The 27,590-nt window shown below is 35.6% G+C and overlaps 1 protein-coding gene across 1 annotated transcript in view; it reads left to right on the forward strand.

Annotated features, from left to right (window-relative positions):
• LOC137177245 (uncharacterized) overlaps positions 1-27,590 on the forward strand; it is a 118,048-nt gene that overhangs the window by 33,610 nt on the left and 56,848 nt on the right. The window contains exons 22-45 of the mRNA XM_067583418.1: positions 3,101-3,127; positions 3,292-3,315; positions 5,755-5,781; positions 6,251-6,274; positions 7,520-7,546; positions 8,028-8,051; positions 8,160-8,183; positions 8,594-8,620; positions 9,057-9,071; positions 9,370-9,396; positions 9,742-9,765; positions 14,016-14,042; positions 14,532-14,555; positions 16,129-16,152; positions 17,620-17,646; positions 18,134-18,157; positions 19,731-19,754; positions 20,828-20,854; positions 21,346-21,369; positions 22,869-22,895; positions 23,388-23,411; positions 24,486-24,512; positions 25,006-25,029; positions 26,836-26,922. Of these exons, the coding sequence (XP_067439519.1) occupies positions 3,101-3,127; positions 3,292-3,315; positions 5,755-5,781; positions 6,251-6,274; positions 7,520-7,546; positions 8,028-8,051; positions 8,160-8,183; positions 8,594-8,620; positions 9,057-9,071; positions 9,370-9,396; positions 9,742-9,765; positions 14,016-14,042; positions 14,532-14,555; positions 16,129-16,152; positions 17,620-17,646; positions 18,134-18,157; positions 19,731-19,754; positions 20,828-20,854; positions 21,346-21,369; positions 22,869-22,895; positions 23,388-23,411; positions 24,486-24,512; positions 25,006-25,029; positions 26,836-26,922 (660 nt within the window). The remainder of the gene's footprint in view (positions 1-3,100; positions 3,128-3,291; positions 3,316-5,754; positions 5,782-6,250; positions 6,275-7,519; positions 7,547-8,027; positions 8,052-8,159; positions 8,184-8,593; positions 8,621-9,056; positions 9,072-9,369; positions 9,397-9,741; positions 9,766-14,015; positions 14,043-14,531; positions 14,556-16,128; positions 16,153-17,619; positions 17,647-18,133; positions 18,158-19,730; positions 19,755-20,827; positions 20,855-21,345; positions 21,370-22,868; positions 22,896-23,387; positions 23,412-24,485; positions 24,513-25,005; positions 25,030-26,835; positions 26,923-27,590) is intronic.

The following is a 27,590-nucleotide window of genomic DNA, read 5'->3' on the forward strand; positions in this document are numbered from 1 at the left end:
TCCATAAAACATCCACCCAGGACCTGGAAACTCTCAATCTATTTAATGGAAATATGACAATAATTAGTTTATTTTTTAATGTCAACTCACAAAAAACAAAAAGACAATTCTAGAAAGAGAAAATAATAACAAGATACATTATATTAAACATACATGATACTATTCAGTTATAGGAGTGGCAAAAATTGGATTTAAGAGGTGAAGCGTCGACCATGAACCACAACGTCCCTGATTCTGGTTCATGTTTGATTAGGGACCTTTGTTGCTTGTTGCCATCTCTCTCTCCCCCCGTCCGTCATTTTCTGTCATCTCTCCACTGATACTAATCAATAAAAGTGTTATCAGAAGAATTGTAGCAGCTGCATTTTGGACTTGTTGGGTCTTTTTAATAGTACAGAATACAAGACCTGAATGACCATGAATGAAAATTTCTGCATCTGACTGTGTTAGAAATGGGTGAACTTGGACGATGTGTCAGAGGTGGAAGAAAACTACTTTAGTGATGTTGCTGATGTGTCCCTCGAATCTAAGATAAATGAAATTACAGGACGTCTTTATCTCTTCTGCTTAGTGGCAACATCAGTTCAATCAGGAGAGACTCAGTTTTTCATATAAGTGAATGTTATTTATTGAACATGCATGATAGATGAAAGTGAGAGTCTTTGGTGATTAGACCCCATCGTGAATGTCATCATTTATGAAAGGGGGGAGGTGAAGGCGTGATTAGAATAGGATAACCCCCCGATGGAGTCTAGACACTGGTGGTGATGATGAATAAAGGGCGCAGATCTTGATGGTGAAGGCAGCGGGTTCCTGGTGAACTCAGACCTGTTGCTGAAGTATGAAGTGGAGAAGATGAGGTGGTGATCAGGAATGAAGAGGAGAGGAGCGAGCTGCTGGAACGCGGCCGTGGAGTTGGATGGGGTGGAGGAGGAGCGACGATCATGCTGAAATGACAACTGACAGCAACAGAGAAGGGAACAGATTTAAAGTTTGACAGCTGAGTTGTGATTGGCAGTAAGTCTGTGGAGGAATCTGATTTGATGACTAGAGTAACGCCCCTAATCAGCTGATTGGACAGCGGGAGAAACAGGGAGAGAGAGAGGAGTTGGAATGAATGAATGGTTATAGATAGTATTCCTGCCTGAATTTACGCTAAACTCCATTTCGATCAGAAGAGACTCACTTTTTCATATAAGTGAATGTTATTTATTGAACATGCATGATAGATTACAGTGAGTCTTTGGCGATTAGACCCCATTGTGAAAGAGTTGATAAAAGAGAGTGAGTTAGTGATCACTAGAAGAGTGGTGAGTGGCGTGAGGTATGGAGACCATGTTCTTATGCACATTTCATAAGGAGGGAAGAGAGAGGATAGCCTGAAAGCAGAGTGAAATGACCCATAGATATGACATAGCACTTTACCATGCACAAGATTTGTTGTATGAGAGGAAGAACTGCTAGCATGATCAGCAATGATAGCAATGAGCTGCGACACCCATAACTCAGGACACCACCACCAGTTATATGTATGACTTACCAGATTATGGCCTAAGAGATCTTTGATTTGCGAGAACAGTGCTGACGTCTGGACGATGAGGATGTGTAGGCAGAGGGTGACCGCCGACACAGTTGTAGCAGGGAGGCAGATGAAATACTTTGGATGGGGGTGGAAGTAACCACCACGACCTAAAAGAAAGCCCTGAATAACGCTAATTTAAATGAAAGACAGCGGCAGATGATAAGCTACGATGGAACTGTGTTGCTGCTGCTATTGGATAGATGTGACCAGCGGATGTGAGCAACTGATATCTCGATTGACGACCTTGGCAGGGCGACCAGGGAATAACGAGTAACAGATGCATGAGATGTGAATGCAGGATGATAACACACATGAGAAATAAAATAACAGCCTATGCATGCAAAGATAGTCTTCCTGACTGAACTTATCTAAAGCTCAATACATAGGACAACAAGTGAGTGAAGTAAAGATAATGTTTATTCTACCAGATGATAGAGATAATTAAGTCTAAAAGTATTGCACTCAGACTCCACGGGAGATTTTGAGTTGAGGGAGTTGCCCTGAGGAGCAGCAGCAATATAAATCCCCCCAAAATAAAGGGTGCAAGCCCCCACCACTAAAAGAATACACAGCCTGATTTTTTCCCCTAAATAATGCTTACTTACCAAGCAGGAATGAAACAGGCCTCATTTAGTTGTGAAGATGGTACGATCTGCTAGAGACGAAGCATAATATTGAGCTTGACACAGAAAATATGTTTTTGAACTAGAGAGATTAAAATCGACAATAAACCGTACATAAACAGGCAGAGACAAACACCTCCTATATTGACTAGGTTGGACTGACCTGAAAAGCTACAATGCTTTAAAATGTTAACATGAAACGTGGAACTGCAAAGGAGGCATAGTTTAATATATGAACAATACCTGATGTTTAAATTGCTTAGAGGCTGTAGAATATGAATTAAAGGTGAGACAGAATGGCGCTTTAATTCAGGATTAATTAGATTTGGCGAAACACTCACCTTAGAACTCATTAAGGTCGACAAAACGAGGTGTTAACATGCATGAATTAATCTAATAAACAGCAATTAACTAAAAGACTAAACTCAGACAACATTGTTGCTGATGAAAACAGTTTGTAGAAGTATAGCTCCCCATAGTGGCTAAGCAACACGGTTAGCAGAACGTAGCTCCCTCAATAAAAGCATGTTAAGACTCGAGCCACGGAATAATCACACTCTCAAACCTGTAGAAATGCAGCTGCTGAGCTAATATCTTACGTACAGTGTTCATGTGAGAAAGTTTGATATGACTAGATGTACAGCTCTTGAAGCACCATGTTTAACATCACTACTGTTGAGACAAGCAGAGTGAGCCGACATTGGGCCGTATGAAGAATGATGCTTCCACTGCTGAAGAGCAGTTATGAATTTTACAAATGTATTATTAATACCCATGTTGCACAAGTTTGACATTCACAAAAGAAAATGTAACTTATAAAACCTAATTATAAAACAAAACATGATTAATGAAGAATTCCAGTGAGTTAACACACACTTATTCATCTTCAATACAGGAGAAGCTGATGAAACCAGATGGCAAGGTAAGATAGTACATTTTCACATTGGTCACCTATTTGTCTTTAATAATTTAAAAAACATATCTGACCAACATTTTCTTAAATAGCAGCAGTTAAAAAACTTGTAATATGGATTCACTGTGTGATAGATGCATCATGGTTGTGACAATTCTTTATTTACTTCACAGAGTATCTAGAAAGGCTGGATGAGGGTAAGAACAACTTTTTTTTCTTGAACCGTTATAACTGCAGTAAACTAGAAGTTTGACTGTCTGACAGATGTATTGTGGTTGTGACAATTCTTTTATCATTTAATACTGATCTCAACAATTTCTGAGGTCCATAAAACATCCACCCAGGACCGGGAAACTCTCAATCTATTTAATGGAAATATGACAATAATTAGTTTATTTTTTAGTGTCAAATCACAAAAAAAGAAAGACAATTACAGAAAGAGAAAATAATAACAAGATACATTATATTAAACATACATGATACTATTCAGTTATAGGAGTGGCAAAATTGGATTTAAGAGGTGAAGCGTCGACCATGAACCACAACGTCCCTAATTCATGTTTGATTAGGGACCTTTATTGATTGTTGTTCTCCATCTCTCTCTAAATGTAAATGAAATTACAGGACTTCTTTATCTCTTCTGCTTAGTGGCAACATCAGAAGACAACTTCCTAATCAGAGCTCAAAATGTAAAGTAGAGGTTCATTGATAAACACACTGAAAGGCACCAGAGACAGTATTCCTTTCTGTATCTTTTTTTTTTATTAGTTTATTTGTTAGGGACGATGCAAAAAAACATTGTAACAGGCTAAAGTAACATGAAACAGACATATTGCATATAGCATTTCTAGCCAAGGCTAACTTGCAAATAGCATTTCTAGCCAAGGCTAATTTGCAAACCCTGTCCCTGGTTAGGCTTTTTTGTTAAAAAAAATAGTCATAACATATCATTACCAGAAATACATTAATTACATAAAGCTCATAATAAATAGTGACATTCTCAATAACAACAGTATTTACATCACATAACAATCAATTTACATGTTTTGCATATGTGTGTACGTGTGTATGTTCCCTAATTCATGGCAATGATGTATTTATGTGCATAATATTTATAGGTGTGTGTATCCGTGTACATACATGCATATTCTATATCAGTGTGCGAGTATGTTTATATGTATGTATCTGTTCCTCTATCTGTTTGTACATGTCCATGGACATGTGTACATGCACATGTGTATGATCATAGATCAATGATAGCAGATTTGGTTTTGTTTCAGCCAATGTTTCACCTTTTCATTAAATGTTTTCAGATTAGTTTTTATTTTTATTTCTGTTGGTAGGGCATTCCAAAGATTCATCTCTTTTATTGAAAAAGATGACTGACTGAAAGTAGTTTTGCTCTCTCTAAAAATGAATTTGATTAAAGAAAACTTGATGAAGTTGTGATAACTAAGCAACTTGTACTTTTCCAGAATTATAAAGTGGTGCTATTTCATTTGTTTTTGATCCATTACTTTCAGTGCTGGTTTGTATAGTGATGTAACGGGTTTAACAGTTGACTGTGAATTCTGGCTCCATACAGTAACACAATAGGATAAATGTGAAAATATCATGACATGCATAAACAGTTGAGCTGTCTGAAAGGGTATGTCATGTCTGTAAACTGTGTGTCTGAAGTCTTTGAAGCCATAAAAAAGGCTTGAAGGTTCGATATTTAAAAGGTCAAGACCAGGCGAGTCTTCAGCTGTACTGCAGAGACTGTGTGTTGTCACTAAACTAAAACGTATGACTCAACAAATTTCTTTGGCTGATTCTTCCTCACCTCTGAGAACATTGTCAGAGTATTAGGAAAACCCATCTCTCATGATTCTACACATATTGTGGACTCTGTTAATACTATTTGTGCTGGCTTTCTTTGATGCTTTCAAGTAAAGCCGGTCAGCCGCCATAGACCTCCAACACACACATTTTCTTCTTCTTCTTACCGTAAGATGATTTTACTTGTAAGCCTCTCGTACAGATGAGGTGAATGTATGTTTGAATATGTTATGTAAATGTGTATCTATGGCTGCCTTACGTCCAGTTCAAATCAAAGTGCTTAACGTAAGTTAAAGAAAATTATTCATATGAACTCAAAGTATCAAAACAACAAAATGGTAATAAAGATAATCAACAACTAAGAAGCGTGTGGTTGAAAAACTGTTTCTCTGCGGCGTCTCTTTCCCTCATCGCACCTGGTTCAGTTAACCTCTTGCTGCACCGCACGTTCAGTACGTCTTGGCTGATACCAGTCTCAGCCAATCAACTACGGCCAAACTATGCTCAAAAAAAAAAAATAAAAATAAAAACAACTCCAACACTATAATATTGTTATTTGTTAATGAGAACCTGTGTTTGTAAAGGCCACCTTCAACATCTGTAATTAATTCAGGTATTTAATCTCTTTCTCAACTAAACAAAACCACCAGATAAAAGAGCAGTTATGAATGTTACAAATGTATTATTAATACCCATGTTGTACAAGTTTGACATTCACAAAAGAAAATGTAACTTATAAAACCTAATTATGAAACAAAACATGATTAATGAAGAATTCCAGTGAGTTAACACACACTTATTCATCTTCTATACAGGAGAAGCTACTGAAAGGGCAAGGCAAGGTAAGATAGAACATTTTCACATTGATCACCTATTTGTCTTTAATAACATGACAATATTTTAAATAAAGTTGTTTTCTTGCATCCAGTACCAAAAAGTAATTAATAACTAAACTTTTACAAGCAAAAAACAGTGTTTCAAATGCATTCAATGTCCCTTTTTAATTGCTGAATTTTAAAAATCAATGAAATAAAGTCTCAAATTGGACACATTTTTAGTTGTTGTTGATTTAGTAATGTGATGTTTTCCTAACAGACAAATGAAGTTTTACATTCATCAATCATACTGCTGTTAGTTTTAACAGATAAATTTAAAACATTTATTCTGACAAATAGATTCATTTGCAATTAAAAACTGACAGACATATCTGACCAACATTTTTTTGAATAACAGCAGTTAAAAAACTTCTAATATTGATTCACTGTGTGATAGATGCATCATGGTTGTGACAAATCTTTATTTATTTCACAGAGTATCAAGAATGGAAGAGAAAGGGTAAGAACAACAATTTTTTTTTTCTTGAACTGCATAACTGCAGTAAACTAGAAGTTTGACTGTCTGACAGATGTATTGTGGTTGTGACAATTCTTTTATTATTTAATACTGATCTCAACAATTTCTGAGGTCCATAAAACATCCACCCAGAACCTGGAAACTCTCAATCTATTTAATGGAAATATGACAATAATTAGTTTATTTTTAATGTCAAATCACAAAAAAGGAAAGAAGACAATTACAGAAAAAGAAAATAACAAGATACATTATATTAAACATACATGATACTATTCAGTTATAGAAGTGGCAAAAATTGGATTTAAGAGGTGAAGCGTCGACCATGAACCACAACGTCCCTGATTCATGTTTGATTAGGGACCTTTATTGATTGTTGTTCTCCATCTCTAAATGTAAATGCAATTACAGGACTTCTTTATCTCTTCTGCTTGGTGGCAACATCAGAAGACAACTTCCTAATCAGAGCTCAAAATGAAAAGTAGAGGTTCATCGATAAACACACTGAAAGGCACCAGAGACAGTCTGCCTTTCTGTATCTGTATGTCTGAAGTCTTTGAAGCCATAAAAAAGCCTTGATGGTTCGATATTTCAAAGGTCAAGACCAGGCGAGTCTTCAGCTGTACTGCAGAGACTGTGTGTTGTCACTAAACTAAAACGTATGACTCATTACATTTTCTTTGGCTGATTCTTCCTCACCTCTGACAACATTGTCAGAGTATTAGGAAAACCCATCTCTCATGACTCTACACATATTGTCCACTCTGTTAATACTATTAATATTGTTCTATTTGTTAATGAGAAGCTGTGTTTGTAAAGGCCACCTTCAACATCTGTAATTTATTCTGGTATTTAATCTCTACAACTTTCTCAACTAAACAAAACCACCAGATAAAAGAGCAGTTATGAATGTTACAAATGTATTATTGATACCCATGTTGCACAAGTTTGACATTCACAAAAGAAAATGTAACTCAGGATGAATATGAACCAGCAGAATTTGCTGTCAGCTTTTGATGGTGGGTGTTAACCTGCTTCTGTGTTGAAACTGTAAACGACATCATCCTGATTCAGAACAAATATTCACAACATGGTGTGTTTGAGCTCATGATGTTCATAGTTGAGTAACACACAGTCTGTTTACTGGTAAATAAACACAAATGATAAAATAAAACATGATTAATGAAAAATTCCAGTGAGTTAACACACACTTATTCATCTTCAATACAGGAGAAGCTGCTGAAAGGAAATGGCAAGGTAAGATAGAACATTTTCACATTGGTCACCTATTTGTCTTAGTATTTCACATGACAGTGTTTTAAATAATGTTCTGTGTTCATGCATCCAGCACTTAAAATTAATTCAAATCCAATCTTTTACATGCAAAAACCAGTGTTTCAGGTGCATTCAATGTGCGTTTTTAAATTTAAGAAATGCTGAATTTTACAAATCAATTAAATAAAAAAGTCTAAAATTGGACACATTTTAGTTGTTGATTTAGTAATGTGATGTTTTCCTAACAGACAAATGAAGTTTACAGTCATCAATCATACTGCTTAGTTTTAACAGATAAAATTAAAACATGTATTCTGACAAATAGATTTATTTGCAACTAAATACTGACAAAGACATATCTGACCAACTGTTTTTTGAATATCAGCAGTTAAAAAACTTCTAATATTGATTCACTGTGTGATAGATGCATCATGGTTGTGACAGTTCTTTATTCATTTCACAGAGTATCTAAAATGGAGGGGAAAGAGTAAGAACACAAATTTTTTTTCTTGCACCATTATAACTGCAGTAAACTAGAAGTTTCACTGTCTGACAGATGCATTGTGGTTGTGGCAATTCTTTATTCAATTCACAGAATATCTTGAATGGTTGGATGAGGGTAAGTTAAACCTTTTTTTCTCTTGAACTGATATAACTGCAGTAAACTAGAGGTTTCACTGTCTGACAGCTGTATTGTGGTTGTGACAATTCTTTTATCATTTAATACTGATCTCAACAATTTCTGAGGTCCATAAAACATCCACCCAGGACCTGGAAACTCTCAATCTATTTAATGGAAATATGACAATAATTAGTTTATTTTTCAGTGTCAGATCACAAAAAAGAAAGAAGACAATTACAGAAAGAGAAAATAATAACAACATACATTATATTAAACATACATGATACTATTCAGTTTTAGGAGTGGCAAAAATTGGATTTAAGAGGTGAAGTGTCGAATTATGAAACAAAACATGATTAATGAAGAATTCCAGTGAGTTAACACACACTTATTCATCTTCAATACAGACGAAGCTGCTGAAAGGTCATGGCAAGGTAAGATAGAACATTTTCACTTTGGTCTCCTATTTTTCTTAAATGATTTTAGGGTTTTTAACATAACAATATTTTAAATAATGTTCTCTTTTCATGCATCCAGCACTCGAAAGTAATTAATATCTCAAGTTTTACAAGCAAAAACCAGTGTTTTAAATGCATTCAATGTACTTTTTTAAATAAAAAAATTGGACACATTGTTGTTGATTTAGTAATGTGATGTTTTCCTAACAAACAAATGAAGTTTTACAGTCATCAATCATACTGCTGTTAGTTTTAACAGATAAAATTAAAACATTTATTCTGACAAATAGATTTATTTGCAACTAAATACTGACAGACATATCTGACCAACTGTTTTTTGAATAGCAGCAGTTAAAAAACTTCTGTGTGATAGATGCATCATGGTTGTAACAATTCTTTATTTATTTCACAGAGAGGTTCGATATGGGTAAGCACAACTCATTTTTTTTCTTGAACCGTTATAACTGTAGTAAACTAGAAATTTCACTGTCTGACAGATGTATTGTGGTTGTGACAATTCTTTTATCATTTAATACTGATCTCAACAATTTCTGAAGTTCATAAAACCTCCACCCAGGACCTGGAAACTCAATCTATTTAATGGAAGTATGCCAATAATTAGTTTATTTTTCAGTGTCAAATTACAAAAAAGAAAGAGGACAATTACAGAAAGAGAAAATAATATACATTATATTAAATGTATAATGTATTCATCTTCAATACAGGAGAGACTGCTGAAAGGAAATGGCAAGGTAAGATAGAACATTTCCACATTGGTCATCTATTTGTCTTTAATAATTTTAGTTATCTAAAATGACAATATTTTAAATGATGTTCTGTTTTCATGCATCCAGCATGCATAAACCAGTGTTTCAAATGCATTCCATGAAATTTTTCAGATAAAAAAATTGCTGAATTTTAAAAATCAATTAAATAAAAAAGTTGGACACATTGTTAGTTGTTGATTTAGTAATGTGATGTTTTCCTAACAGACAAATGAAGTTTTACAGTCATCAATCATACTGCTGTTTGTTTTAACAGATGGATTCACTGTGTGATAGATGCATCATGTTGTGACAATTCTTTATTTATTTCAGATTTCCTAGAAAGGAAGGATACGGGTAAGAACAATCAAGTTTTTTCCTCAAACCGTCATAACTGCAGTGAACTACACTGCTCAAAAAAATTAAGGAAACACTTGAATCACACATCAGATCTTGATGATCGAATCATTCAAGTTGAAAATCTTTACTGATGTACGTTGTTTAAATTGTTGAGAACAAAATGACGTAACAACGGTCAATGGAAAAATTGAAATCACAGGCTGATCCAACTTGCGTGAATTTTATCACAGCAACTCATAATGTGACTCAGTAGTGTGTATGGCCCCCATGTGCCTGTATGCACTCCCGACAACATCTGGGCATGCTCCTTATGAGTCGGCGGATGGCATCATGGGGGATCTCTTCCTAGACCTGGAACAGGGCATCAGTGAGCTCCTGGACAGTCTGCAGCTGTACTTGGCGGCGTCGAATGCTCCGATAGATAACATCCCATAGGTGCTCAATTGGATTTAGGTCAGGGGAATGAGAGGGCTGTCGTCATCCAGGAACTGTCTACACACCGGGCAAATGCCCGGCCACATGAGACTGGGCATTTTCCTGCACCAGATGGAACCCAGGGCCCACTCCACCAACGTAAGGTTTGACAATTGCTCTGAGGATTTCATCCCGGTACCTAACAGCAGTCAGGGTACTGTTGGCTATGACATGGAGGTCTATGCAACTCTCCAAGGATATGTCTCCCCAGAACATCACTGACCTATCGCCAAACCGGTCATGCTGGATGATGTTACAGGCAGCATAACGTTCACCACGGCGTCTTGAGACTTTTTCACGCCTGTCACATGTGCTCAGTGTGAACCTGCTCTCATCTGTGGAGAGAACAGGGTGCAAATGGTGGACCTGCCAATTCTGGTGTTTTCTGGTGAATGCCAATCAAGCTGCACGGTGCTGGGCTGTGAGCACAGGTTCCACTAGAGGACATCTGGCCCTCATGCCACCCTCATGGAGTCTGTTTCTGACAGTTTGGTCAGAAACATGCACACCAGTAGCCTGCTAGTGGTCATTTTGAAGGGCTCTAGCAGTGCTCCTCCTGTCCTTCCTCACACAAAGGAGCAGATACCGGTCCTGCTGCTGGGTTGATGCCCTTCTACAGCCCTGTCCAGCTCTCCTCGTGTAACAGCTGTTCTCCAGGTATCTCCTCCATGCTCTTGAGACTGTGCTTGGAGACACAGCAAACCTTCTTCCGACCACACGTATGGATGTCACATTCTGGAGGAGCTGGACTACCTGTGCAAGCTGATTGGGCTGCAGGTACCTCCTCATGCTACCAGTAGTGACAAGGACACTAGCAGAACACAAAACTAGAGAAGAATCATTCAGGAAAGATGAGGAGAAAGCAATTGTCTGTGGCCACCACATGCAAAACCATTCCCTTTTTGGGGGTTGTCTGACTTTTCTCTCTCCATTGCACATGTCACTTTCATTTGTACTGAAGCAGGTGAATTTATTTACAATTACTTGTGCTTCCTAAATGGACTGATTGATATCCCTGAAGTTTAACTGACTTGGTGTTATACTGTGACAATTAAGTGTTCCCTTAATTTTTGTGAGCAGTGTAGAAGTCTGACTGTCTGATAGATGTATTGTGGTTGTGACAATTCTTTTATCATTCAATACTGATCTCAACAATTTCTGAGGTCCATAAAACATCCACCTAGGACCTGGAAACTCTCAGGTCCCTATCTTACGCCCGGTGCAAAGTGGCGCCAAGTGCGACGCAAGTGTCTTTGCTAGTTTAAGACCAACGCAGTTGTCATTTTCCCGTCCAGCGCCCATGTTGTTTAAATGGCAAATGCACTTGCACCCATCAGTGCGCCCATGGGTGTGTTGGTCTTAAAATAAGGTATGGTCATGCGCATTGTTGGTACATTGCAATCTTGAGGCAGCAGAGAGCGATATTGACCAACCAAAACCTGGTCTAAAGTCAATGGCACAATGTTTCAGTTATTTTAAGGGTGCATTATCAAGACAGTAATATGCGCCTACATAGGCGGGTGTATAACATACACTCTGCTTGTTACACACACAGGACACGCAGCAGTGCACGAACATGCAAAAGATTACAAATAAATGGATTACAGTGTGAAAGATTATTGTGTACATTAACATATTTTTAAAAATACATGTCATAATGCTTTGTCATAATATTTATCAGAATTAACTAATCACAGTAATGACAGATAAAATTGTCTAATTATTTGACCAAATTGTGGCAATTTAAACAGACGATTGACTTTCCTGCTGCATCAATATATGAAGACATGAGGAACACATGAGAAAATAAATAAGGTGAAAACAATTATTAAACTAACGAAGGACATAAATCTGCACAGCCTCTAGCTGGATCAGCACCTTGGAGAGCTGATTAAGTCCTGATAACTGCATGATGATTTCTTACATGATTAAAATTAATGATTTAATTTTTTAACAATATTTAATAAATATTCTTTAACATTTTGAGAGTAAAGCCATCAGGTTTCCGCACTTTCAACAATTAAAACCTTGCTGATTTGACCTGTTACTCCATGACTGAACAAAATGATTTTAAAGAAACCAAAGCTGTAATTGAAAAAATAAACCTTTTCAAAAAAATAAACGAAAATAAATTTGCCAGAAATTAATGAACAGGATCTTAAACTGGTGGTCTGGGGCTGACCACAGGAGGCTTCAGGAGCAGCAGAGGCAAGTGTGCGCGTTATGGATTGTGTGCTTTCACTTTGCACATGAGCAGATTCATTTCCTCTACAGGGAAGATGCACCATCATAATAACAATCTGCCAAGGTGCAAGCGCATCTGGCTCTTAAAGGGAATAGGAGATGACACTCTGATTGGTTTATTGCATGTTACGCCAAAAACACACCCATGATTAATTAGGAGACTATGGACAACCCCTTTGAACCATGTGCCTGGCGCATCGACCATTTTTCCGCCGTTAAAATGGCAAAAGTGGATGTGGGTACACCTTGAATACACTTGCACCATGCTCTTCAGACCGTGCGCTTTAGATTGTTAAAATAGGGCCCTCTATCTACATAATGGATAGAGTTTTCAAACAGTACAAGAAGTAGATAAACATAACTTCCTTTGTCCACTATTTTGCCTGCTGCTGGGGCTGCTTTGCTGCAATTTCGTAGGGGGCCCTATTCAGCCAGTTTGCATCACTGATGGAATATTGTCATGTAGACGTGTTCAGGCCGAGACTCTTATCAAACATGTAAACTGGAGCATGTACAATAAAGTTATAGCAACTTCCTTTGTCATGGTGAAACATCAAATCTCAATGGTAACAGAGATGAAAGCACGTCTTACCTCGATGTCGGTGTGACCAAGTAGGAAGAGCCAAGCTCAAGCAGGCTGTAGTAAGCTTGCATGATGACACGTCATCAGGCCATCACAACGCCCAGTAATCGAGCCACCAGTAGCACCAATCACGTCAATAAAATGGCGTTTTCTGGGACTTTCTGGAAGCTTACGAATCACAAAGCTTGTCTCCATAGCTCTGGGAATCTGCCTGATTGCACTTCATATCTGTCGTACGTTTAAATGTACGGTGTCACGAGTACTTGCTGGACAAAGACGTGTAACTTTAGTTTTCTGTTGTCTAACATTGCATGAAGGAGTTAAATATCATTTCCTGTGTCCACTATATGGTGCATGAAAACACGCATTAAATAAACATCATGTCGCTGCCAAAAAAAGTTTCTAGCTTCCGTGTTGTGTGGCCCACTGAATATGCGCAGTAGTGTTTCCCCCGTTGGCACTGCCCGCGAGCTCCCGCTCAGCCCATAGACTTTACATTGTGATAATGTCACGGATTTTTAAATCGCTTTTCTCGGCTCAAGGAGTTTTACAAACAAAACCTCCATGGATCAAAAGTTCATAATAGAAAGAGTCATAATTGACATTGTTTGCAGTTCGAGGCGTCCTGTCAAAAGTGGTGGTCTATGGGGAAAATCCTTTTTGGGCTGCAGGGGGATTTTTTGCTGCAATACTGCAAGTGGCCACTGGGAAAAATTGGCTGCGAGGCTGAGCGGCGGCGCCCTATCCAGCTCTTATTATACATCCATGGTTACTGTGTTCGGCTGCACAGATAGGAAATCCCTCGGGTGACAGGATGTACCACTCTGTTTGAAAAAACAGCCTAGGCTCTGTTGGAAATGTAACTTATAAAACCTAATTATGAAACAAAACATGATAAATGAAGAATTCCAATGAGTTAACACACACTTATTCATCTTCAATACAGGAGAAGCTACTGAAAGCACGTGGCAAGGTAAGATAGAACATTTTCACATTGGTCACCTATTTGTCTTTAATAATTTTAACATGACAATATTTTAGATAATGCTCTGTTTTCAGGCATCCAGCACTTGAAAGTAATTAATATCTAAACTTCTAATCTAAACAAGCAAAAACCAGTGTTTCAAATGCATGCAATGTACTTTTTTTAAGTTTCTGAATTTTAAAAATCAATTAAATAAAAAAGTCTCAAATTGGACACATTGTTAGTTGTTGTTGATTTAGTAATGTGATGTTTTTCTACCAAACAAATTAAGTTTTACAATCAATCATACTGCTGTTAGTTTTAACAGATAAAATGAAAACATGTATTCTGACAAGTAGATTAATTTGCCACTAAATACTGGCAAAGACATATCTGACCAACATTTATTTGAATAGCAGCAGTAAAAAAAACTTCTAATATTGATTCACTGTGTGATAGATGCATCATGGTTGTGACAATTCTTAATTTATTTCACAGAGTTCCTAGAAAGTTTCGATACGGGTAAGAACAACCTTGTTTCCTTTCTTGAACTGTTATAACTGCAGTAAACTAGAAGTTTCACTGTCTGACAGATGTATTGTGGTTGTGACAATTATTTTATCATTTAATACTGATCTCAACAATTTCTGAGATCCATAAAACATCCACCCAGGACCTGGAAACTCTCAATCTATTTAATGGAAATATGTCAATAATAAGTTTATTTTTTAGTGTCAAATCACAAAAAAAGAAAGAAGACAATTACAGAAAGACAAAATAATAACAACATACATTATATTAAACATACATGATACTATTCGGTTATAGGAGTGGCAAAAATTGGATTTAAGAGGTGAAGTGTCGACCATGAACCACAACGTCCCTGGTTCAAGTTCAATTAGGGACCTTCATTACTTGTTGTTCCCCCGTCCCTCATTTTCTGTCATCTCTCCACTGATACTAATCAATAATCAATAAAAGCATAGAATGCCCAAAAATGTATTTCTTAAATAAAATTCAAATTGTGTAATCTTTGGAATAATGAGATAACCTCCATCCTGTGATGTGAGTGTTCGTGGGGGAATGTGAGGTCTGAGAAGTCTTGACAGGTCACAGGAGGTAATAGGTAGCAGTTTGTAGTTTGACTTGAATGAAACCGTAAACCAGTGAATCAAAAGAATTGTAGCAGCTGCATTTTGGACTTGTTGGATCTTTTTAATAGTACAGAATACAAGACCTGAATGAGCATGAATGACAATTTCTGCATCTGACTGTGTTAGAAATGAGTGAACTTGGACGATTTGTCAGAGGTGGAAGAAAGTTACTTTAGTGATGTTGCTGATGTGTCCCTTGAATCTAAAATAAATGAAATTACAGGACTTCTTTATCTCTTCTTGCACTATGACAGATTATTATTTTCTATTTATAAACCAGAGCAGGGTAATGAAAGACATATTTTTTACACATACATAGCAGTTCCACAGTCAAATTATAAGTCAGTAACAATATAATAAGATAGATCATGTAACTAATAATACCAATAAATAAATAAAATTTGACAAAACATAACATTTTTTTCCAGAGGAGTAACCGTTTTTGTGCTTTTTTAATAATTGATGCAAAATGACTGATTAACATGGAGACACATGACACAGGACAAGACAAGAGAGACAGACAACAGAACAACAACAAAAAACTGGATAAAAATTTTTAGATTTTCTTATTGTAATACACACGCATGTGTGTGTTTTTGTACTTTTTCAATTATGTAGATCACTAAGGGATGCATTACAGTTTTCCACATCAATTGGAGAAAAAAGGCTCAAATTGGACACATTGTTAGTTGTTTATTTAGTAATGTGATGTTTTCCAAGCAAACAAATGAACTTTTACAGTCATCAATCATACTACTGTTAGTTTTAACAAATAAAATTAAAAGTTGTAGTCTGACAAAGAGATTTATTTGCAACTAAATACTGACAAAGACATATCTGACCAACATTTGTTTGAATAGCAGCAGTTAAAAAACTTCTAATATGGATTCACTGTGAGATAGATGCATCATTGTTGTGACAATTCTTTATTTATTTCACAGAGCATCTTGAATGGAGGAGAGAGGGTAAGAACAACAATTTTTTTCTTGAACTTTTATAACTGCAGTAAACTAGAAGTTTCTCTGTCTGACAGATGTATTGTGGTTGTGACAATTCTTTTATCATTTGATACTGATCTCAACAATTTCTGAGGTCCATAAAACATCCACCCAGGACCTGGAAACTCAATATATTTAATGCAAATATGACAATATTTAGTTCATTTTTTAGTGTCAAATCACAAAAAAAGAAAAAAGAGAAATACAAAAAGAGAACATAACAACAACATACATTATATTAAACAGACATGATACTATTCAGTTATAGGAGTGGCAAAAATTGGATTTAAGAGGTGAAGCGTCGACCATGAACCACAACGTCCCTGGTTCATGTTTGATTAGGAACCTTTATTGATTGTTATTCCCCATCTCTCTCTACCCCCATCCATCATTTTCTGTCATCTCTTCACTGATACTAATCAACAATCAATAAAAGCATAGAACGCCCCAAAAAGTTATTACTGAAATAAAATCTGAATGGTGTAATCTTTTGAATAATGAGATAACCTGCATCCTGTGATGTGAGTGTACGTGGGGGAATGTGAGGTCTGAGAAGTTTTGTCAGGTCAGGAGGTAATAGGTAGCAGTTCGAAGTTTGACTTAAATGAACCGTAAACCAGTGAATCAGAAGAATTGTAGCAGCTGCATTTTGGACTTGTTGGATCTTTTTAATAGTACAGAATACAAGACCTGAATGACCATGAATGAGAATTTCAGCATCTGACTGTGTTAGAAATGGGTGAACTTGGACGATGTGTCAGAGGTGGAAGAAAACTACTTTAGTGATGTTGCTGATGTGTCCCTCAAATCTAAGATATATGAAATTACAGGACTTCTTTATCTCTTCTGTTTAGTGGCAACATCAAAAGACAACTTCCTAATCAGAGCTGAAAATGTAAAGTAGAGGTTCATTGATAAACACACTAAAAGGCACCAGAGACAGTCTGCCTTTCTGTATCTGTATGTCTGAAGTCTTTGAAGCCATAAAAAAGCCTTGATGGTTCGATATTTCAAAGGTCAAGACCAGGCGAGTCTTCAGCTGTACTGCAGAGACTGTGTGTTGTCACTAAACTAAAACGTATGACTCATTACATTTTCTTTGGCTGATTCTTCCTCACCTCTGACAACATTGTCAGAGTATTAGGAAAACCCATCTCTCATGACTCTACACATATTGTCCACTCTGTTAATACTATTAATATTATTATATTTGTTAATGAGAAGCTGTATTTGTAAAGGCCACCTTCAATATCTGTAATTGATTCTGGTATTTAATCTCTACAACTTTCTCAACTAAACAAAACCACCAGATAAAAGAGCAGTTATGAATGTTACAAATGTATTATTAATACCCATGTTGCACAAGTTTGACATTCACAGAAGAAAATGTAACTTATAAAACCTAATTATCCTCCTCCTGTATCTTCAATACAGGAGAAGCTACTGAAAAGAGATGGCAAGGTAAGATAGAAGATTTTCACATTGGTCACCTATTTGTCTTTAATAATTTTAGAATATTTAACATGACAATATTTTAAATAATGTTCTGTTTTCATGCATCCAGCTCTTAAACTTAATTAATATCTAAACTTTTACAAAAACCAGTGTTTCAAATGCATTCAATGTACTTTTTTTTAATTGCTGAATTTTAAAAATCAATTGAATAAAAAAGTCTTAAATTGGACACATTGTTAGTTGTTGTTGATTTAGTAATGTGATGTTTTCCTAACAAACAAATGAAGTTTTACAGTCATCAATCATACTGCTGTTAGTTTTAACAGAAAATTAAAACATATATTCTGACAAATAGATTAATTTGCAACTAAATACTGACAAAGACATATCTGACCAACATTTATTTGAATATCAGCAGTTAAAAAACTTCTAATATGGATTCACTGTGTGATAGATGCATCATGGTTGTGACAATTCTTTATTTATTTCACAGAGTATCTAGAAAGGTTGGATAAGGGTAAGAACAACTTTTTTTTTCTTGAACCGTTATAACTGCAGTAAACTAGAAGTTTCACTTTCTGACAGATGTATTGTGGTTGTGACCATTCTTTTATCATTTAGTACTGATCTCAACAATTTCTGAGGTCCATAAAGCAACCACCCAGAACCTGGAAACTCTCAATGTATTTAATGGAAATATGCCAATAATTAGTTTATTTTTAATGTCAAATCACAAAAAAGGAAAGAAGACAATTACAGAAAAAGAAAATAACAAGATACATTATATTAAACAGACATGATACTATTTGGTTACAGGAGTTGCAAAAATTGGATTTAAGAGGTGAAGTGTCGACCATGAACCACAACATCCCTGGTTCATGTTTGATTAGGGACCTTTATTGCCCGTTGTTCCCCATCTCTCTCTCTCTCCCCCCGTCCCTCATTTTCTGTCATCTCTCCACTGATATTAATCAATAAAAGCATAGAATGCCCAAAAAATTGTTACTTCAATAAAATTTGAATTGTGTAATCTTTGGAATACTGAGATAACCTGCATCCTGTGATGTGAGTGTTCGTGGGGGAATGTGAGGTCTGAGAAGTTTTGACAGGTCAGGATGTAATAGGTAGCAGTTTGTAGTCTGACTTAAATGAAACCGTAAACCAGTGAATCAGAAGAATTGTAGCAGCTGCATTTTGGACTTGTTGGATCTTTTTAATAGTACAGAATACAAGACCTGAATGAGCATGAATGAGAATTTCTGCATCTGACTGTGTTAGAAATGGGTGAACTTGGACGACGTGGCAGAGGTGGAAGAAAGCTACTTTAGTGATGTTGCTGATGTGTCCCTCGAATCTAAGATAAATGAAATTACAGGGCTTCTTTATCTCTTCTTGCACTGTGACAGATTATTATTTTCTATTTATAAACCAGAGCAGGGGAATTATAGGCACAATTTTTACACATACATAGCAGTTCCACAGTCAAATTATAAGTCAGTAACAATATAACAAGATAGATCATGTAACTAGTAATACCAATGAATAAATAAAATTTGACAAAACATAATCTTTTTTTCCAGAAGATTAACCATTTTTGTGCTTTTAAAAAAATTGATGCAAAATGAGTGATTAACACGACGACATATGACACAGGACAAGACAAGAGGGACAAACAACAAAACAGCAACAAAAAACTGGATTAAAACTTTTAGATTTTCTTATTGTAATACACACACGTGTGTGTGTTTTTTCTACTTTTTCAATTACGTAGATCACTAAGGGATGCATAAAGGTTTTCCACATCAATTGGGAAAAAAAGTCTAAATTGGACAGATTGTTAGTTGTTGTTTATTTAGTAATGTGATGTTTTTCTACCAAACAAATTAAGTTTTACAATCATCAATCATACTGCTGTTAGTTTTAACAGATCAAATTAAAACATGTATTCTGACAAATAGATTTATTTGCAACTAAATACTGACAAAGACATATCTGACCAACATTTTTTGAACAGCAGCAAAAACTTCTAATATTGATTCACTGTGTGATAGATGCATCATTGTTGTGACAATTCTTTGTTAATTTCATAGGGCATCTTAAATGGAGGAGAAGGGGTAAGAACACCTAATTTTTTTTCTTGAACCGTTATAACTGCAGTAAACTAGAAGTTTGACTGTCTGACAGATGTATTGTGGTTGTGACAATTCTTTTATTATTTAATACTGATCTCAACAATTTCTGAGGTCCATAAAACATCCACCCAGAACCTGGAAACTCTCAATCTATTTAATGGAAATATGACAATAATTAGTTTATTTTTAATGTCAAATCACAAAAAAGAAAGAAGACAATTACAGAAAGAGAAAATAATAACAATATACATTATATTAAACATACATGATACTATTCAGTTATAGGAGTGGCAAAAATTGGATTTAAGAGGTGAAGCGTCGACCATGAACCACAACGTCCCTGATTCATGTTTGATTAGGGACCTTTATTGATTGTTGTTCTCCATCTCTCTCTAAATGTAAATGAAATTACAGGACTTCTTTATCTCTTGTGCTTAGTGGCAACATCAGAAGACAACTTCCTAATCAGAGCTGAAAATGTAAAGTAGAGGTTCATTGATAAACACACTGAAAGGACCAGAGACAGTCTGCCTTTCTGTATCTGTATGTCTGAAGTTTTTGAAGCCATAAAAAAGCCTTGAAGGTTCGATATTTCAAAGGTCAAGACCAGGCGAGTCTTCAGCTGTACTGCAGAGACTGTGTGTTGTCACTAAACTAAAACGTATAACTCATTACATTTTCTTTGGCTGATTCTTCCTCACCTCTGAGAACATTGTCAGAGTATTAGGAAAACCCATCTCTCATGACTCTACACATATTGTCCACTCTGTTAATACTATTAATATTGTTCTATTTGTTAATGAGAAGCTGTGTTTGTAAAGGCCACCTTCAACATCTGTAATTAATTCAGGTATTTAATCTCTACAACTTTCTCAACTGAACAAAACCACCAGATAAAAGAGCAGTTATGAATGTTACAAATGTATTATTAATACCCATGTTGCACAAGTTTGACATTCACAAAACTACTAACTTATAAAACCTAATTATGAAACAAAACATGATTCATGAAGAATTCCAGTGAGTTAACACACACTTATTCATCTTCAATACAGGAGAAGCTGCTGAAAGGAGATGGCAAGGTAAGATAGAACATTTTCACATTGGTCACCTATTTGTCTTTAATAATTTTAGAGTATTTAACATGACAATATTTTAGATAATGCTCTGTTTTCATGCATCCAGCACTTGAAAGTAATTAATATCTAAACTTTTACAAGCAAAAACCAGTGTTTCAAATGCATTCAATGTACTTTTTTTTAATTGCTAAATTTTAAAAATCAATGAAACAAAAAAGTCTCAAATTGGACACATTGTTAGTTGTTGTTGATTTAGTAATGTGATGTTTTCCTAACAAACAAATGAAGTTTTACAGTCATCAATCATACTGCTGTTAGTTTTAACAGAAAATTAAAACATGTATTTTGACAAATAGATTTGTTTGCAACTAAATACTGACAAAGACATATCTGACCAACATTTGTTTGAATAGCAGCAGTTAAAAAACTTCTAATATGGATTCACTGTGAGATAGATGCATCATGGTTGTGACAATTCTTTATTCATTTCACAGTGTTCCTAGAAAGGAAGGATAAGGGTAAGAACAACTTTTTTTTTCTTGAACCGTTATAACTGCAGTAAACTAGAAGTTTGACTGTCTGACAGATGTATTGTGGTTGTGACAATTCTTTTATCATTTAGTACTGATCTCAACAATTTCTGAGGTCCATAAAGCAACCACCCAGAACCTGGAAACTCTCAATGTATTTAATGGAAATATGCCAATAATTAGTTTATTTTTAATGTCAAATCACAAAAAAGGAAAGAAGACAATTACAAAAAAAGAAAATAACAAGATACATTATATTAAACAGACATGATACTATTTGATTACAGGAGTTGCAAAAATTGGATTTAGGAGGTGAAGTGTCGACCATGAACCACAACATCCCTGGTTCATGTTTGATTAGGGACCTTTATTGCCCGTTGTTCCCCATCTCTCTCTCTCCCCGTCCCTCATTTTCTGTCATCTCTCCACTGATATTAATCAATAAAAGCATAGAATGCCCAGAAAATTATTACTGAAATAAAATGTGAATGGTGTAATCTTTGAAATACTGAGAAAACCTGCATCCTGTGATGTGAGTGTTCATGGGGGAATGTGAGGTCTGAGAAGTTTTGACAGGTCAGGAGGTAATAGGTAGCAGTTTGTAGTTTGACTTGAATGAAACCGTAAACCAGTGAATCAGAAGAATTGTAGCAGCTGCATTTTGGACTTGTTGGATCTTTTTAATAGTACAGAATACAAGACCTGAATGACCATGAATGACAATTTCTGCATCTGACTGTGTTATAAATGGGTGAACTTGGACGATGTGTCAGAGGTAGAAGAAAACTACTTAAGTGATGTTGCTGATGTGTCCCTCAAATCTAAGATAAATGAAATGATAGGACTTCTTTATCTCTTCTGCTTAGTGGCAACATCAGAAGACAACTTCCTAATCAGAGCTGAAAATGTAAAGTAGAGGTTCATTGATAAACACACTAAAAGGCACCAGAGACAGTCTGCCTTTCTGTATCTGTATGTCTGAAGTCCTTGAAGCCATAAAAAAGCCTTGAAGGTTCGATATTTCAAAGGTCAAGACCAGGCGAGTCTTCAGCTGTACTGCAGAGACTGTGTGTTGTCACTAAACTAAAACGTATGACTCATTACATTTTCTTTGGCTGATTCTTCCTCACCTCTGAGAACATTGTCAGAGTATTAGGAAAACCCATCTCTCATGACTCTACACATATTGTCCACTCTGTTAATACTATTAATATTGTTATATTTGTTAATGAGAAGCTGTGTTTGTAAAGGCCACCTTCAACATCTGTAACTAATTCAGGTATTTAATCTCTACAACTTTCTCAACTGAACAAAACCACCAGATAAAAGAGCAGTTATGAATGTTACAAATGTATTATTAATACCCATGTTGCACAAGTTTGACATTCACAAAAGAAAATGCAACTTATAAAACCTAATTATGAAACAAAACATGATTCATGAAGAATTCCAGTGAGTTAACACACACTTATTCATCTTCAATACAGGAGAAGCTACTGAAAGGAACTGGCAAGGTAAGATAGAACATTTTCACATTGGTCACCTATTTGTCTTTAATAATTTTAGAGTATTTAACATGACAATATTTTAAATAATGTTCTGTTTTCATGCATCCAGCACTTAAAAATAATTAATATCTAAACTTTTACAAGCAAAAATCAGTGTTTCAAATGCATTCAATGCACTTTTTTTTAATTACTGAATTTTAAAAATCAATTAAATAAAAAGTCTCAAATTGGACACATTGTTAGTTGTTGTTGATTTAGTAATGTGATGTTTTCCTAACAGACAAATGAAGTTTTACAGTCATCAATCATACTGCGGTTAGTTTTAACAAATAAAATTAAAACATGTATTCTGACAAATAGATTTATTTGCAACTAAATACTGACAAAGGCATATCTGACCAACATTTGTTTGAATTGCAGCAGTTAAAAAACTTCTAATATGGATTCACTGTGTGATAGATGCATCATGGTTGTGACAATTCTTTATTCTTTTCACAGCGTATCTTAAATGGAAGAGAAAGGGTAAGAACAACTTTTTTTTCTTGAACCGTTATAACTGCAGTAAACTTGAAGTTTCACTGTCTGACAGATGTATTGTGGTTGTGACAATTCTTTTATCATTTAATACTGATCTCAACAATTTCTGAGGTCCATAAAACATCCACTCAGGACCTGGAAACTCTCAATCTATTTAATGGAAATATGACAATAATAGGTTTATTTTTTAGTGTCAAATCACAAAAAAGAAAGAAGACAATTACAGAAAGAAAATAAAAAAAACATACATTATATTAAACATACATGATACTATTCAGTTATAGGAGTGGCAAAAATTGGATTTAAGAGGTGAAGCGTCGACCATGAACCACAACGTCCCTGATTCATGTTTGATTAGGGACCTTTATTGATTGTTGTTCTCCATCTCTCTCTAAATGTAAATGAAATTACAGGACTTCTTTATCTCTTCTGCTTAGTGGCAACATCAGAAGACAACTTCCTAATTAAAGCTCAAAATGTAAAGTAGAGGTTCATTGATAAACACACTGAAAGGCACCAGAGACAGTCTGCCTTTCTGTATCTGTATGTCTGAAGTCTTTGAAGCCATAAAAAAGCCTTGAAGGTTCGATATTTAAAAGGTCAAGACCAGGCGAGTCTTCAGCTGTACTGCAGAGACTGTGTGTTGTCACTAAACTAAAACGTATGACTCATTACATTTTCTTTGGCTGATTCTTCCTCACCTCTGACAACATTGTCAGAGTATTAGGGAAAACCCATCTCTCATGACTCTACACATATTGTCCACTCTGTTAATACTATTAATATTGTTCTATTTGTTAATGAGAAGCTGTGTTTGTAAAGGCCACATTCAACATCTGTAATTAATTCAGGTATTTAATCTCTACAACTTTCTCAACTAAACAAAACCACCAGATAAAAGAGCAGTTATGAATGTTACAAATGTATTATTAATACCCATGTTGCACAAGTTTGACATTCACAAAAGAAAATGCAACTTATAAAACCTAATTATGAAACAAAACATGATTAATGAAGAATTTCAGTGAGTTAACACACACTTATTCATCTTCAATACAGACGAAGCTGCTGAAAGGATATGGCAAGGTAAGATAGAACATTTTCACATTGGTCACCTATTTGTCTTTAATAATTTCAGAGTATTTAACATGACAGTATTTTAAATAATGTTCTGTTTTCATGCATCCAGCACTTAAAAGTTATTTATATCTAAACTTTTACATGCAAAAAACAGTGTTTCAAATGCATTCAATGTACTTTTTTTTTAATTGCTAAATTTTAAAAATCAATTAAATAAAAAAGTCTCAAATTGGACACATTGTTAATTGTTGTTGATTTAATAATGTGATGTTTTCTAACAGACAAATGAAGTTTTAAAGTCATCGATCATACTGCTGTTAGTTTTCACAGATAAAATTAAAACATGTATTCTGACAAATAGATTTATTCGCAACTAAATACTGACAAAGACATATCTGACCAACATTTGTTTGAATAGCAGCAGTTAAAAAACTTCTAATATGGATTCACTGTGTGATAGATGCATCATGGTTGTGACAATTCTTTATTCATTTCACAGAGCGCCTAGAAAGGTTGGATGTGGGTAAGAACAACTTTATTTTTTTCTTGAACTATTATAACTGCAGTAAACTAGAAGTTTGACTGTCTGACAGATGTATTGTGGTTGTGACAATTCTTTTATCATTTAATACTGATCTCAACAATTTCTGAGGTCCATAAAACATCCACCAGGACCTGGAAACTATAATAATTAGTTTATTTTTTAGTGTCAAATCACAAAAAAAGAAAGAAGACAATTACAGAAAGACAAAATAATAACAACATACATTATATTAAACATACATGATACTATTCAGTTGTAGGAGTGGCAAAAATTGGATTTAAGAGGTGAAGCGTCGACCATGAACCACAACGTCCCTGGTTCATGTTTGATCAGGGACCTTTATTGCTTGTTGTTCCCATCTCTCTCTCTCTCTCCCCGTCCCTCATTTTCTGTAGTCTCTTCACTGGTACTAATCAATAATCAATAAAAGCATAGAATGCCCAGAAATGTATTACTTAAATAAAATGTGAATGGTGTAATCTTTGAAATAATGAGATAACCTGCATCCTGTGATGTGAGTGTTCACTGTGACAGATTATTATTTTCAATTTACAAACCAGAACAGGGGGATTACAGACACATTTTTACACACGTTACGGCTCACTAGGGGAAAGAGAAGCAACATAAAACCAGATGTTTTTGGTTTAACAGTTATTTATTGCCGGGAAGGTAGGTGGTTTACAGAAAACATATACACAAAAGGAAAGCTACTAACTGACGAAGAGGGGCCTGCGGGTGCTGTTCAAATAAAAAAACAATATAACCAAAAGAGAACTCCTAAATCAGAGCTAGACTAACCAACACAAAGAAAACAACAGAAATAATACCTCACTCTCTAGACCTAGTCTTCAGTGGTTTAGAAAACATAAACACAGTAAGAACAGAACCCCTGCTCCTGATGAGGCAAACAAAGAATCAACTAATGTGTGTGTGTGAGCAATCAGTGGTACATATAACTACACCTGGTCCAGTCCCCAAGCAACAGGCGAGTGTGTCATACAAGTTTCACTACAACTGAAGTCTATATCCACGAGAGGCACAGCTAAACAGCGGGTGCTTCATACTAGTATCACAACAGATATCACACAACAACGAAAGGATAAAGTGGCGAGCTGTTCCCAGAGTCCCAGCCGCCCGACTGGCAGGCTGGCCAGACATTTATCAGTTCACCCACAGATTGAAGCCTCGGGATTGGAAGGCTGGCTCGACCAGGGGCCACTCCAATCGGGACCATTGGAGAGAGCAACCAGGAAGTGGGAGGAGCTTTGGAGACTGGAGACTGCTTGTCATGAAGAAAAAGACGCTAAAGAAAATGACTGCACACATATACACACACAAGGCGAGGATTTGTGGCAGTTGTAACAGCATACATAGCAGTTTCACAGTCAAACTATAAGTCAGTAACAATATAACAAGATAGATCATGTTGTTTATAATACCAATAAACAAATAAAATTTGACAAAACATAACATTTTTTTCCAGAAGAGTAAAAAAAAAATTGATAGTACAAAATGAGTGATTAATACGAAGACACATGACACAGGACAAGACAAGAGGGACAAACAACAAAACAACAACAAAACTGGATTAAAACTCTTAGATTTTCTTATTGTAATACTCACGCATGTGTATGTTTTTTGCTTTTTCTATTTCATAGATCACTAAGGGATGCATAAAAGTTTTCCACATCAATTGAAAAAAAAGTCGCAAATTGGACACATTGTTAGTTGTTGTTGATTTAGTGATGTGATGTTTTCTGTGGCAATTCTTTATTTATTTAACAGAGATGTCAGAAATGCTTCCACCTGTCCAAAATACATCCCCCCAGGACCCGACATCTGTTGTGGTCCAAGATACCAGCAATGGAACTGGTGAGTAAAATATTTTCATACCAAATATAAATGATAGTCAAAACCCTGAGAGTAAGAACAACTGATTCTTTTTTCTTGAACCGTTATAACTGCAGTAAACTAGAAGTTTCACTGTCTGACAGATGTATTGTGGTTGTGACAATTCTTTTGTCATTTGATAGTGAACTCAACAAGTCAACATGTCCCTGAAACATCCACCCAGAACCAGGAAACTGCTGAGTCCCCAGATCCCAGTAATGAAACTGGTGAGAGAAATATTATTGTATCCAGTCAGAATGATGCCAAAAGTTACAGCAGCAACAGCAGTAAACTAAAACTCTGTGTGACCTGCATGTATTAGATGTATTGTAATTCTGATAGTTCTTTTATCATTTTACAGAGAAGTCAGCAATGATTCCTGATAACGCTGAAACACGCTGCTGATGGACGAACAGACAGCAGATCCAGAAGATGAGGCCCAAAGCTGAAGTACTTCGGGTTTGTTTTTACTAAAAAAAACCTGCAGGATTATACCAAACAACAGATTTGTTGTCTGTCAGGACAGAAGTTCAGGGTTTCATCACTGAATGTAACTGCTTTGGGCTGATCCTGCCCAACAGATGTGACTACAAACAGTGTTAAATACTGACAGCTGTGAGCAGGACTGTGTGAAATACCTGCAGCCAGGT

Source organism: Thunnus thynnus, chromosome 24 (assembly GCF_963924715.1).
Source record: "Thunnus thynnus chromosome 24, fThuThy2.1, whole genome shotgun sequence".
In the NCBI taxonomy this organism is placed as follows: domain Eukaryota; kingdom Metazoa; phylum Chordata; class Actinopteri; order Scombriformes; family Scombridae; genus Thunnus; species Thunnus thynnus.